The 15343-nt window shown below is 38.3% G+C and overlaps 1 protein-coding gene across 5 annotated transcripts in view; it reads left to right on the top strand.

Moving 5' to 3' along the window:
• Nucleotides 1-15343, top strand: part of LOC136877770 (paramyosin) — a 652246-nt gene that overhangs the window by 276903 nt on the left and 360000 nt on the right. For 4 of the 5 annotated variants that reach the window (XR_011018593.1, XM_068228645.1, XM_068228644.1 and 1 more), the window contains 2 exons: nt 1719-1901; nt 1996-2541. The exons of the other annotated variant lie outside the window; for it this stretch is intronic. Coding sequence is in view for 3 of the 4 variants with exons in the window: in XM_068228645.1 (XP_068084746.1) it covers nt 1719-1901; nt 1996-2541 (729 nt within the window). In the remaining variant the exon portion in view is untranslated. The remainder of the gene's footprint in view (nt 1-1718; nt 1902-1995; nt 2542-15343) is intronic. 5 annotated transcript variants of the gene reach the window in all.

The raw sequence follows: 15343 nt of genomic DNA, 5'->3' as shown, positions 1-15343 counted from the left end.
AAGGAGTCCTAGTAATGTTTTCTGGTGTGGTAGGTTGTAGCATTGACTCGGTGAAGCAGCACACAGCAACTTTTACATGTGTGCCTCATTTTATTCTGTTTGCCTTTGCTGGAACACACTTTGCACACTCTTCTTTTTCACTCCTGTAGCTGGAATTTCCACAAGGACATTTTAAAGCTACTGCCAGCAATTATTCAGATTGCCCCATCTATGGGGAGCAGATGCCCTTGCAACCGCTCCATAACATGGGAAACAAATGCTGCTTATGAATAGTGTACTCATACTATTCGCTAAGTACTGGGCTGTCTCTTATCCAGTCTCCACCATTCCCAAGTCCATCTTTCCTGCTATTGATTCCATTGAGGTCTTCACTAGTAACCTTGTGTTGGGACCTTTACCAGATGATACACACCGGGTTGGTGAGATTTTGGACTCACATAGGCAGGGCTGCCACTCCCTGAGCTGGGCTGTCTCCGAACAGAGTCCCTACCTGCTATCTACAGTGTCATATTATGTGGAAGTTTCCCTTGCATATTTTAACATAAAAGGGAATGAGACTTAAAGCTGTACTGAACTGGAACTGAGAACTCTTAAACGGGTAGTGTTTAAATATCTTTAAAAAAATATGACAATCACAAATGGAATTATCACCACCATATCAGTTTAGAGTTCCAGTTTCCTTGGTACAGTTGATAAACTCTCTTTTAATCTCCTCTATTCATGAATATCTTGTTCTTCGTGACCTAATCTGGAGGCCATCCATCCGTCCGTCCATCCACCCACCCACCCACCCACCCACCCACCCACCCACCTGTCTTTTCCAAGTACATTTAGGATTTAGGCTGTTTTCTTAGGCTCCTTTCCCATCATATGACTCTGTCTAGTAAAGATGTCTTAATCCCAGCTTCCTGCCTCACCTCCTCATTTCATAACTTGTCTATCTAGGTCTTCTAGATAGTGGATCTTATCGAATTTCATCTTCGATGCCTGCAGTCTTAATGAGTTTCTCTTTGTGAAGTTGCATGTTTTGCTACGATAGTTCAAAATCAGTATGAAGTAGCTGTTGAACATTGCTAATTTTGCTTCCTTTGGAATCTTATCATCCCAAAGTGGGGTTTTCACTTGTTGGCAGAAGAGGGAACTTTTTTGTACCCTGTTGGTAATCTTTCTTGTGGCTAAGTTGTCTCTGGAGAATATACTGCCAAAGCAGGTGAAACATCCACACTCTCCATCTGGTGGTCTGCTAGTTTGATGCTTTGCTGGTTGGCTACCTCTGTTCATCTCCATCACCACTGCTCAGCCTCACCGATCTTAAGGTAGAAATCCTGGAACTTGTCCTCCTTCGTATTGAGTCTTGCTTGTCTGCCTGTTTCTTCTATTTCTCCCCAAACTACTTTTCATAACTTTTTCGAATTTAGGCTTGTTGTAGACCTTGAATTTTAAAATTTCTTGTCTTCACTTCTTACCATTTTAAAGTAAGTTTTTAATTTTCCTAAAAAGCTAGTTAATTGATTTTTGACAATTGTCTTGTACTCATTTGTTAAAATTAATTACTTTATTTTTATTACAGGTGTATCTTTGTTCTTGTATGCTATTGTTATGAATCATTACTAATTATTGAATTCTGTTTTCTCTAGATTAATAATATTGCACATAGTGAAATTCAGAACAAGTTTAATTTTGGTATGTGTTAATGAAAGTTAATATTAATTTTTCAGTCAGCGAAGGATGTGCGAGAAGCATTGACAGCAGAAGTGGCTGAAAAACATGATCAGTTATTAGCACTTCGGCGAGATGTCATGCACTTAGAGGAGCGATGTCGTCAGGCTGATATGCAGACACACTTCAAAGATGATATCATCAAGGAGATGAGGAAAGATGTTAAACTTGCCCGCTCAAAGGTGTATCTCTATGTAAAGTTAAGCATAACATGCAGACTATTTACAGTTTTTCAGTGTGGCATAATTATTTAATTTTTAACATTATTTTTTGCAGTTGGCTATTCTAGAAGAAGTAATCAAAGATCGAGGGTATTCTGGAGATATTGGGCAGAGACTTTTGGCCCTGAATGAACTGGCATTTAGTTTACCAACAAAGTCTGTATCGTATGAACATCAAAACCGGTTTCCTAGTGCATCATTTGCTTATGACACAAATTTTGATTCTGAAAGAATAGCACAGGTGTTTCCTTATGACCGTGTTTCTGACAGTGCAAATTTTTCACACACTCGTCAGTTTCACACTGAAAAAACTCATCATGCTGCAGACTTGCATTCTGCTGTAGAAAAGACATATAGACACTCAACCTCATTACGTCATAATTTATCCCATGATAAATTGCCCAGAACTCGAACAAAGAGCACTAGAACTCAGAGTCAGCTCAGTCGTGTAGAAGAAGCTTTGAAACAAGAGTTGTCCAAGTTGAATGACCAAGCATCTAGTAAACCACACCAGCAACACACCCCATGCCATGATGTTGAAGTAGTGGAGAGTACAACTTCTACCAGGACTATTGGAGTGCAGTATTCTCAACAAAAACAGGTAGGGAAGAAGAAGCATTTGGTGCTGGGTTCTTCTTGTTGCAATACCCAACACCAACCTAATTCCTGCCAATCTGGCTCACGGATTTATTCTAAAAAGTGACCTCCTACTTGTTTGCATGTGGTTATTTTTCATGTATGGACAGTGATGCAATTTTCTTGTAATTGTAATCTTAAGCCCTCAATAAATAATTTACTGCAAGGATGTTTATGCATGAGCTTTAGTAGATTAGAAAGTGATTTATCTATATATTAACTTATATCAATGAATATGTATTGATTCATATACAAGTTGGATCAAATTAGAATGAGACGGGAAATGATCACGGTAAGACAAAGTTTAGCAACCTCATCCACGTACAATCAAGGATAATTCGGATAACACGTGCTCAATTTCATGAAGTTGAATCCTAAATCATAACAAACACATCTTTAATTTGTTGTTGAGTTATTTCATCAAATTATTATTATCCCTAATAACAATAACCATGACCAGTGTGTACCCTAGTAGTCACTACGCTCCTCATTTCAATAAGCCGTCATGCACCACATTCACCGGATGGATTCAATTCTATCATCATCACAGTTGAATTGGACATCTTCGGCAGTACAACTATCACTTCCAACAACATTTTATATCTCAACAACATTTTTATTTCTTCCATCCTAATCTTTACATTTATTTCCATGATTATTATTCTCGTTCTCATGAAATATTCTGAAGAAATAAATCCCGCGGCTGCCTAATGAATGAAATACATTTTATGATCAGATTTAAATAATCAGCATATATTTCAATCTCTGTAAATACTCTAGTTTAAATCATCGCTTTAAGGTCGACTACTGAACACATTATCATCATCCTGATTATTAATAAAATACTTCATTATTATTATTATTATTATTATTATTATTATTATTATGGCCTCAATATACCAGTGACAATCTTTGAAGATCTTAAGTAACACACATATACCATCAATGAACTAATAACACACATGCTCTACTCAACCAACACCATAGTGAAAGAAATTTGAATCTAACTAATAGCAGAGAAATTAATCAGTCAAGAATACAATCTTACGAAAAATGTACAGAAAGAAAGAAAGAAAGAATATGGTTTAATGGGTACTCATGGTTTCGATGTAGACAGATTCATCTGGGATGTGTAGACATGAGGACAGGTCTCCTCTCTTGATTACGGCGGATTGTACATGATCATTGTGCTGGCTCACACAATTTCAGCTTAGAAGTCCACGATGTTGGCACAGTCAGGCAATATGAAGTTGCGGCGATAATTCCTTGAGGTCCTCATGGAAATCCATAACTGAAGATCTGGTTCTCGTAGTCAGGCTGAAACTAAAATTTAAATTAGAGGTTTGCTCTGCTCGTATTACCTCACTAAGTTGTGCACTTAACTTACCTAACACCCGATGCAGTGATGTACAACATTTGATGTCCTATTTCTCTGGCACCATAGAATAATGAACCATACATCTACTTCTCGTTAATCCTTGGATTAGATGTTCTACAGTTGCTCATCACGTCCTGAACTACTCAAGTTGTCACTCAACTCACACCCTATAGTAGCCCGTGTCATACGTTTTCACAAGTTCACTCGTTAAATAATGTTCTCTTCTCGATGGCTTAAATTTTTCAAAGTGTACTTCGGAATGAAATAGTCCACATGACATTGTGAAATAATTCTTGAATTCAAAGTCAAAATACAAACTTATTAGGATATTTTCAAGCCAAGTCCACGAGATTGGATAAATGTACTCAAAGTTTCCAGACATATTCTTTCGAATGAAGTTGTATCATTTATACTCCTTCAGAAGACAAGGTTTGTTCCTTGACATCTTCTTCTCTAGAAAGTACTAGAATATATGACTGTTCTTGACCTAATAATACTGTGTGCTCGCTCTCTCACACGCCACCAACTTAATTGTTTGCTTCTTCACGCCATAAAATGTTCATCCCTTGACCAACAAACAAGTAAAAAGTGACGTAATCTACAGATTATGTTTTCTTTTGGTCGAAATTAATACTTAAATGTGATTCATCCTCTCTTGCAAGTGTACGGATTATTCCAGAAGTCCCTCACCCCTCCTCCAATTTTCCGCTGCATTAAGAGAGCACCGCTGTGACATAGCTCAAGTGTCCCAGACCACTCGACCTAGTTCCAGCTCTGCTCGCAACGGGACGGTCTGTCTATCAGCTGATACCTGGTTCATGCGTATGCATGGAAATTCACGCAAATTAAAGCAAAGCTTCATTTATTCCTATAAGGTACCAGTTGGATGGGTACAGTATAAAACATGTTCAGTTTTGCTTTCTGGGGGTATTTTATCATCCCAGAGTAGATTTCTCACTTGAAAATAAAATTGAGAAGTTCTCTGAGTCCTATTATGTATTTCTTGGTTTACTATGTTATCTTTTGAAATGATACTTCCAAGGTATTTGAAATTAGAAACAGAGACTGCAATAGAGTTACCCCAGGAAAATGTTTGAATCTGTGCCTTTTCTGTTGTTAGTCATTTCAACGGCTTAAATTGTTCCAAGTGTACTTCGGAATGAAATAGTCCACATGACATCATGGAATAATTCTTGAATTCAAAGTCAAAATATGAACTCATTAGGATATTTTCAAGCCAAGTCCACAAGATTAGGTAAATGTACTCGAAGTTTCCAGACGTATTCTTTCGGATGAAGTTATATCATATTTACTCCTTCGAAAGACAAGGTTTGTCCCTTGACATCTTCTCCAAACAGTACTAGAATATATGACTGTTCTTGACCTAATAAGAAGAATACTGTGTGCTTCTCTCTCTAACACTGCACCAACTTAACTGTTACTCCTTCATCCCTTGACTAACGAACAAGTAAAAAGTGACGTAATCTACAGATTTGCAGGGTATCCGGCTGTAAAACAGGGTCATATCCACGTGTGCGACACAGTTCGCACCTGCGGCCCCACAGGTGTGGGAAAAGTGGTAGAAAAAGAAGAATCATGTTCTCAAAGTTAATTCTAAGAAACACAGATCCTCTTTTCAAATTATGAAAACTCTAACCAGAACTAATAAAATCTGGTTACAAGATGAAATTAGATTCGTGTATAAGCAGAAATGTTTTCTTAATAACATCTCGAGATAACTTTCTTTCTTATGCTCATTGGAATATTTTTTCAATCTTATGTTGATTATAGACTACAATCCACAATATAAAAAATAAAAATAATAATAATAATATTAATAATATGTTTTATTTATCCTGGCAAAGTTAAGGATGTGCTCCCTTTCTTACACTTAACCAGTCTTAACCTAGAACACTTAACAGTAACTACTGATGACAATAATATGATAATATTAACAGTCAGATTCTAGAGAAAAGGTTAAATTCTTAAAAGACTCTAAATCCACTACCATTCCAACCAAATGAACACACACTCCCTCTGATAGACTTGTTCAGTTTCACACCCCTGTTATTAATCTCTCTAAAGTGACATTAAGGTGACACGCTGGAGATAAAAAACATATTTTTACCTAATACATGGATTTTCACAAAATTTTGTGGGAATGTCATCTACATAAAAGTAGATATATTATGAACATTTTTTCATATACAATTAATAATTTTTCCAAAATAAATGTTTTGTTTTCATAATTTTTCATTCCATTTTTTCATGAAATTTAATTAACATGTTGATGTAAATTTGTAATTAGGTACATAATTCTTCTTTTAAAAGCACTACGTATTGATTTTTCTGTACATAATTTATATAAGGAGATATATCTTACTAAGGTTTGTGTAATTTTTACATTCTAAAATTTAGGACTTAAAAATCCCTATTACTTGAAAATTCTGCAATCAAAATTCCATACACAGGTTTCTTAATATAGCTGTGATACATATACCATACAAATTTTGTTACATTTGGTAGAATAATATGGGAAAAAATGGGATTTAAATGTAAAATTACAATTGGCAAACAAAGCATTATTACAGTGATAAATTGTTTGAATTCAGCAGAATAACTTTGTGACAAGAAGAAAGATACTCAAACCTTTCAATTTCAATCATTAAAAAAATGCTTAGCAAAATATCTATTTTTATCTCTGGAGAGTCGCCTTGAATGATATTGAGACATCCATATGGAGCAAGGCTCCGAAACACAACTGGCCCTCCTCCAACCTTCTCAATGACATCATCACCACTACGGTGGAAGCCAAGTTAGCCATTAGTAAAATGCCTGTAGATAAACGAGAAGAAATGAGATTTGAAGCTAAAAAGAAACTGAATAACATCTTCACCTCTATATCTAACAGAAACCCTCCCATCCCAATAATCAATGCCAATAGTAATAATATATGCCAAACTAAACTTCCAACACAAAAACAAATATTAGATTTTAAGAAGAAAATCACTGACAGTGATCTTATCATAACAAAAGGCGATAAAGACAACTCCACTATTATTATGAATAAGTCAGATACATAGAAAAAACTAAGTAATTCTTCACAGACAGCTCATTTTCTGTAATCAAAAGAGAACCCACACTAAAAATTCAGCATCAGCTTAAACAAACACTAAAAAATACATCATGTCTATTAACAGACAAAGAAAGAAATTAATTAATATGAATCCAGTCCTGCCAACTGCCAAAGCGCTTCCCAAAATACATAAAAGTGATGTACCTATTCGACCCATCATTAACTACAGACCCAGCACTTTTATATAAAATTTAATAGTTAATGCAACATTTCCTCAAAAGAAATTACCATTTTTTATCTGGGAATTCTATTAAGAAGACTAATGAATTGGTTGAAAGGCTAAATTATGTTACTATTCAACCCAACTATTCTCTCCATTCCTTCCATATTATTAACATGTACCCAAGCATCCCGATTTCAAAAATTTGTCCCATTATTCGCAACAATTTAAATAAACACAGTGGCCTGAGTCCACAAGAAATTCAAGATTTCATCTCTATTCTAAAATTGGTTTTGAACAGCAATTATTTCACATTTGACAATACCATTTATCATCAAAATGGGTTAGCTGTGGGATCGCCGGCATCAGGCATCCTAGCTAAAATCTATCTGGATCATTTAGAACACACTGAAATTAATAACAACAGTATCTTAATAATATTATTTTTTGGTCAAGATACACTATGTGATCAAAAGTATCCAGACACCTGGCTGAACATGGCGTACAAGTTCGTGGCGCCCTCCATCGATAATGCTGGAATTCAATATGGTGTTGTCCCACCCTTAGCCTTGATGACAGCTTCCACTCTCGCAGGCATACTTTCAATCAGGTGCTGAAAGGTTGCTTGGGGAATGGCAGCCCATTCTTCATGGAGTGCTGCACTGAGGAGAAGTTGGTGATGTCGGTCGGTGAGGCCTGGCACGAAGTCGGCATTCCAAAACATCCCAAAGGTGGTCTATAGGATTCAGGTTGGGACTCTGTGCAGGCCAGTCCATGACAGGGATGTTATTGTCGTGTAACCGCTCCGCCACAGGCCGTGCATTATGAACAGGTGCTCGATCGTGTTGAAAGATGCAGTCGCCATCCCCGAAGTGCTCTTCAACAATGGGAAGCAAGAAGATACTTAAAAACACCAAACAACAAGGGATGCAAGCCCCCTCCATGAAAAGCACGACCACACAACACCGCCACCTCTGAATTTCACTGTTGGCACTACACACGCTGGTAGATGATGTTCACCAGGCATTCGCCATACCCACACCCTGCCATCGGATCGCCACATTGTGTACCGTGATTCGTCACTCCACACAATGTTTTTCCACTGTTCAATCGTCCAATGTTTACGCTCCTTACACCAGGTAAGGGGTCGTTTGGCATTGACCTGCGTGATGTATGGCTTATGGGCAGACGCTCGACCATGAAATCCAAGTTTTCTCACCTCCCGCCGAACTGTCATAGTACTTGGAGTGGATCCTGATGCAGTTTGGAATTCCTGTGTGATGGTCTGGATAGATGCCTGCCTATTACACTTGACGAACCTCTTCAACTGTCGGCGGTCTCTGTCAGTCAGCAGACGAGGTCGACCTGTACGCTTTCGTGCTGTACATGTCCCTTTGCATTTCCACTTCACTATCACATCAGAAACAGTGGACCTAGGGATGTTTAGGAGTGTGGAAATCTCACGTACAGACTTCTGACAGAAGTGACACCCAATCATCTGACCACGTTCGAAGTCCGTGAGTTCCGCGAAGCGCCCCATTCTGCTCTCTCATGATGTATAATGACTACTGAGGTTGCTGATATGGAGTACTTATCAGGAGGTGGCAGCACAATGCACCTACGATGAAAAACATAATTTTTGGGGGGTGTCCGGGTACATAGTGTATGTGGATGACACTCTTGTGATCATGAATGAAAGTGAAACTGAAGCCATCACCACTCTATCCAATCTTAATCACATTGACCAACATATAAAATTTCCACTAGAATCGAAGAACGACAAAAAACTCAATTATTTAGAGCCAACAATCATCAGACAACCTGGTTCATTGAGCCACAAGATTTTTAGAAAACAAACGCAAACCACTAACACAATCCATTAAGATTCCATACACTCACATGCCCATAAATGTGCAGCATACCATAATACGGTACACCACGCTTTTAGCGCCCCGCTGTGCAAAAAAGAACTTAGAAACGAATTAAACACCGTTCGCAGTATAGCTAAACTTAATGGCTACAACAGCTTCTTTATAGAGAAAATCATTAATAAACAGAAACACCAACCTTCAACCACCTTAACAAAAGAAAAACTCATAAAAAATTTTTATCTACTTTTACGTTTAATAATAAACAAGTCTACCAAATCACACACACACATACATACATACATACATACATACATACATAAATTATCATTATAGACTGTTATGCCTTTCAGCGTTCAGTCTGCAAGCCTCTGAGAATTTACTAAACGTCGCCACAATCCTCGATTTGCAACTAGTGTTGTGGCCTCATTTAGTTCTATACCTCTTATCTTTAAATCGTTAGAAACAGAGTCTAACCACCGTCGTCTTGGTCTCCCTCTACTTCTCTTACCCTCCATAACAGAGTCCATTATTCTCCTAGGTAACCTATCCTCCTCCATTCGCCTCACATGACCTCACCACCGAAGCCGGTTGATGCGTACAGCTTCATCCATCGAGTTCATTCCTAAATTAGCCTTTATCTCGTCATTCCGAGTACCCTCCTGCCATTGTTCCCACCGGTTTGTACCAGCAATCATTCTCGCTACTTTCATGTCTGTTACTTCTAACTTATGAATAAGATATCCTAAGTCCACCCAGCTTTCGCTCCCGTAGAGCAAAGTTGGTCTGAAAACAGACCGATGTAAATATAGTTTCGTCTGGAAGCTGACTTCCTTCTTACAGAATACTGCTGATCGCAACTGCGAGCTCACTGCATTAGCTTTACTACACCTTGATTCAATCTCTCTTACTATATTACCATCCTGGGAGAACACACAACCTAAATACTTGAAATTCTCGACCTGTTCTAGCTTTGTATCACCAATCTGACATTTGATTCTGTTGAATTTCTTACCTACTGACATCAATTTAGTCTTCGAGAGGCTAATTTTCATACCATACTCATTGCACCTATTTTCAAGTTCCAAGATATTAGACTGCAGGCTTTCGGCACAGTCTGCCATTAAGACCAAGTCGTCAGCATAGGCCAAACTGCTTACTACATTTCCACCTAACTGAATCCCTCCCTGCCATTTTATACCTTTCAGCAGATGATCCATGTAAACTACAAAAAGCAAAGATGAAAGATTACAGCCTTATCTAACTCCTGTAAGTACCCTGAACCAAGAACTCATTCTACCATCAATTCTCACTGAAGCCCAATTGTCAACATAAATGCCTTTGATTGCTTTTAATAATCTACTTTTAATTCCATAGTCCCCCAGTATGGCTAACATCTTTTCCCTCAGTACCCTGTCATATGCTTTCTCTAGATCTACGAAACATAAACACAACTGCCTATTCCTCTCGTAGCATTTTTCAATTACCTGGCGCATACTGAAAATCTGATCCTGACAGCCTCTCTGTGGTCTGAAACAACACTGGTTTTCATCCAACTTCCTCTCAACGAATGATCGCACCCTCCCTTCCAGGATGCCAGTGAATACTTTGTCTGGTATACTAATCAATGAGATACCTCGATAGTTGTTGCAATCCTTCCTGTTCCCTTGCTTATAGATAGGTGCAATTACTGCTTTTGTCCAATCTGAAGGTACCTTACCAACACTCCACGCTAATTTTACTACTCTATGAAGCCATTTCATCCCTGCCTTTCCACTGTACTTCACCATTTCAGGTCTAATTTCATCTATTCCTGCTGCCTTATGACAATGGAGTTTATTTACTATCCTTTCCACTTCCTCAAGCATAATTTCACCAACATCCTTTTCCTCCTCCCCATGAGCTTGGCTGTTTGCAACACCACCATGATGATTTCCTTTTACATTGAGAAGATGTTCAAAATATTCCCTCCACCTCTCCAGTGATTCCCTGGGATCTATTATGAGTTCACGTGAATTACTCAAAACACTGTTCATTTCCTTTTTCCCTCCCTTCCTAAGATTCTTTATTACTGTCCAGAAAGGTTTCCCTGCTGCTTGACCTAGCCTTTCCAGGTTATTACCAAAATCTTCCCATGACTTCCTTTTGGATTCAACAACTATTTGTATCGCTCGGTTTCTTTCATCTACGTACCAATCCCTGTCTGCCTTGGCCCTTGTTTGGAGCCATTTCTGATAAGCCTTCTTTTTACGTTTACAGGCTGCTCTCACTTCATCATTCCACCAAGATGTTCGCCTTTTCCCATCTTTACACACAGTTGTTCCTAGGCATTCCCTTGCTGTTTCTAGTACAGCATTCCTGTATGCCACCCATTCACTTTCTATATCCTGAATCTGCTTACTGTCTACTGTTCGAAACTTCTCATTAATCATATCCATGTACTTCTGTCTAATTTCCTCGTCCTGGAGACTTTCTACCCTTATTCGTTTGCAGACAGATTTCACTTTCTCTACCCTAGGCCTAGAGATACTTAGTTCACTACAGATCAGATAGTGGTCTGTATCATCAAAAAATCCGCGAAAAACTCATACATTCCTAACAGATTTCCTGAATTCAAAGTCTGTTAAGATATAGTCTATAATGGATCTGGTACCCCTAGCCTCCCATGTGTAGCGGTGAATAGCCTTTTGCTTGAAGAATGTATTCATAACAGCTAAACCCATACTAGCACAGAAATCCAGCAAACACTTCCCATTCGCATTAGCTTCAATATCTTCCCCACATTTACCAATCACCCTTTCGTATCCTTCAGTTCTATTCCCAACTCTCTCATTGAAATCGCCCATTAGCACTATTCTATCCTTGCTGTTGACCCTGACCACGATGTCACTCAATGCTTCATAAAACTTGTCAACTTCATCCTCATCTGCACCCTCACATGGTGAATACACGGACACAATTCTTGTCCTAATTCCTCCCACTGACAAATCTACCCACATCATTCGCTCATTTACATGCCTAACAGAAACTATGTTGCGTGCAATGGTATTCCTGATAAAGAGCCCTACCGCAGACTCTGCCCTTCCCTTTCTAACACCCGTCAAGTACACTTTATAATCTCCTATTTCTTCCTCGTTATCTCCCCTTACCCGAATATCACTTACTCCTAGCACATCCAGATGCATCCTCTTTGCTGACTCAGCCAGTTCTACCTTCTTTCTTCCATAAGCCCCATTAATATTGATAGCTCCCCATCGTATTCCATTTCGTTCGCCAAGTTATTTCCAAGGAGTCCCTCGCCTGTCAAATGGGAGTGGGACTCCATTACTCCCATAGGTTCGAGGCTTGCTTAAAGTGTTCTGAGCTCGGTAACTTCATGAAGTAGGATGCTGCCCTACTTGCACATAGTTCAAGTGAGGATCTCTCCTCTAACGGGTTATGGACCACCGGTGAATTGTGTAGTCCTAGCCGCCTGAGCACAAGGAGGGCCACGACTCAGGACATGTCCGAGATGCCCACTCCCATTCCATAGCAACTGGTATTCCGACTCTCAGGACCACTTACTAGGCCACTCAGCCGTTGCCCATGGTTCACGAACTAGGACCCAAATCGCACACATATTTAACTTGTGACAGAAAAACAGATATTTTACACAATACCAATTCTATAATTATAACAAAGTTCACCAAATCAGGTGTTTATAGACTCAATTGTAATAATTTTAACTCATCTTACCCTGTTGTTCAGACAGGTAGGAGCTTCCATACAAGATACTTAGAGCATGTTAACGCACCGAAATATAACAGATTTTCAGCCATGGGACAGCACGTGGGTGATACTAACCGTAAGTTCACTAATATCAATCAAGACACAAAAATTTAGATATGAAAATCAGGGATGTTGTGTTTAGTGGCAGAAACAAAACACTGATGTTCCCATCGGCATACGCGATACTCGGAGGATGTCCTGGTCTGTTATCCAAAAGTAGCAGAATTTTGAAGGATACATTTATTTAAGTTGCAGCTCATGACTGAGTTCATTGGAGAAGTAGGACTCAAACACAGCTCCTGTTTGCACTGGTACCAACCAAACACTAGCTCCACAATGTGATCACAACCTTACTAGGACTCATACACTCATAACATTCACTTTAAAACATCCACTACTCAGGGCAACTCTCACAAGTCCATTATTATTATTATTATTATTATTATTATTATTATTATTATTATTATTATTATTATTATTATTATTATTATTATTATTATTATTATTATTATTATTATTATTATTATTATTATTATTATTATTATTATTATTATTATTATTATTATTATTATTATTATTATTATTATTATTATTATTATTATTATTATTATTATTATTATTATTATTATTATTATTATTATTATTATTATTATTATTATTATTATTATTATTATTATTATTATTATTTTTTTTTTTTTTTTTTTTTTTTTTGAGCAGGGATGGGAGCCTACTGTTCTGTAAGATGTCATTACAGAATTTAACTAGCGTGGGAAAAACGGAAACAGTCCAGAAGATTATTGACCTATCACACTCTTAAGCATATGCTACAAGCTAATCGAGATAATGGTCTACAACAGAATCTCAGCCAGAGCCTTCTGACACATACCAGCCTAACAAGCTGGATTCCAACTGAACAGAAGCTCCTGTGACCAAGTATTAGCACTCACCAGCCACATTGAGAATGGATTTCAGGAGAAGAAGAAAACCATCGAAGTGTTCGTGGACCTATCATTGGCTTATGACACGGTGTGGCGACAAGGAATGGTACTGAAATTCTTAAAGATTATTCCTTGTAAAACCCTCGCGACACTTCTCAACAACATGTTATGCAATAGAGTGCTTGAAGTGTACATCTAAATGGCAATGTAAGCAAGTCTTACGTACTAAATGATGGTCTACCACAAGGATCAGTTCTCGCTCCACTACTCTTTAGCATCTACACTGTAGATCTTTCAGCAACTGTCTCTCGGAAGTTCATATATGCAGATGACATAGCTCTGACCGCCCAGTCCAATGATTTCAAAACAGCAGAAACTGCACTCACCAAGGATCTCTGCAACTTGAACAAATATTTCAACACCTGGAGACTTAAACCTAACCTGAACAAAACTGAACCAAGAGCCAACTATGTACCCCAAGTGAAATTCAAAGGCCAGCAACTAAAATATAATCCTTGCCCAAAATATCTGGGCATCACAACAGACCAGACACTGTCGTATAAACAACACCTCTTAAATACTGCTGCAAAGCTAAAAACAGGGAATAACATCTTGCACAACCTCAGTGGAACTGGATAGGGAGCAAACGCAACAGTTCTGCTAACATCAACTCTTGCCTTGGTCTACCCACTTGCAGAATACTGCTGCCCTGTATGGCTTAACAGTGCACATACTGCAAAAGTTGATTTCCAGCTGAATGACACAATGAGGACAATATCAGGCACCATCAAATCAACACTTCTGAAAAGGCTGCCTGTGTTATCCAACATCCATCCCCCTCACATACGAAGAGAAGCAGCTTGGCTAAAAGAATGGCAGAAATGTCGCAGTGATCCTCAATTGCCCTTACATCAGGACTGCAGACTTCACACACGACAGAGGTTGAAATCCAGGAACCCATCCTGGAAGCTTGGTGAGAAGCTCATCAACTCACATTTTAATGCTGATCAAGCCTGGCATGAAGAATGGAACTCATCAAACCCCGACCTCCTGGGTTTAATCAGTAATCCATGCAGAGTTCCGCCTGGTTTCAACTTTACAAACTATCACTCTAATTTTTGATCTATTGAAAACAGCAATCTCACTTATTTTACAAAAGGAGTACATTTATTGTTCCACCTATTCAATACAATCAGTACCATGTTATGTGGTCAATTAGACATAGAAAATCTAAATATTATGGGGACATGTTTTTCCCTTCTTATTGGGCATCATCAGCCATATTGATTTAATCTTAAAACAAACACTGTTTAGAGGACAATGACACTTTATAATTTGTAAATATTGAACTGTGATTTCTTATGATATTAACTTTACAGAATAGTGGTTATAAAATATGCTGTCACCGAGCTCGATAGCTGCAGTCGCTTAAGTACGGCCAGTATCCAGTATTCGGGAGATAGTAGGTTCGAATCCCACTGTCGGCAGCCCTGAAAATGGTTTTCCGTGGTTTCCCATT

The sequence above is a fragment of the Anabrus simplex genome, chromosome 7, assembly GCF_040414725.1.
Source record: "Anabrus simplex isolate iqAnaSimp1 chromosome 7, ASM4041472v1, whole genome shotgun sequence".
Classification (NCBI taxonomy): Eukaryota; Metazoa; Arthropoda; class Insecta; order Orthoptera; family Tettigoniidae; genus Anabrus; species Anabrus simplex.
Note: the sequence above shows the minus strand (reverse complement) of the source record. Positions and strands in the feature narration are given on the sequence as shown.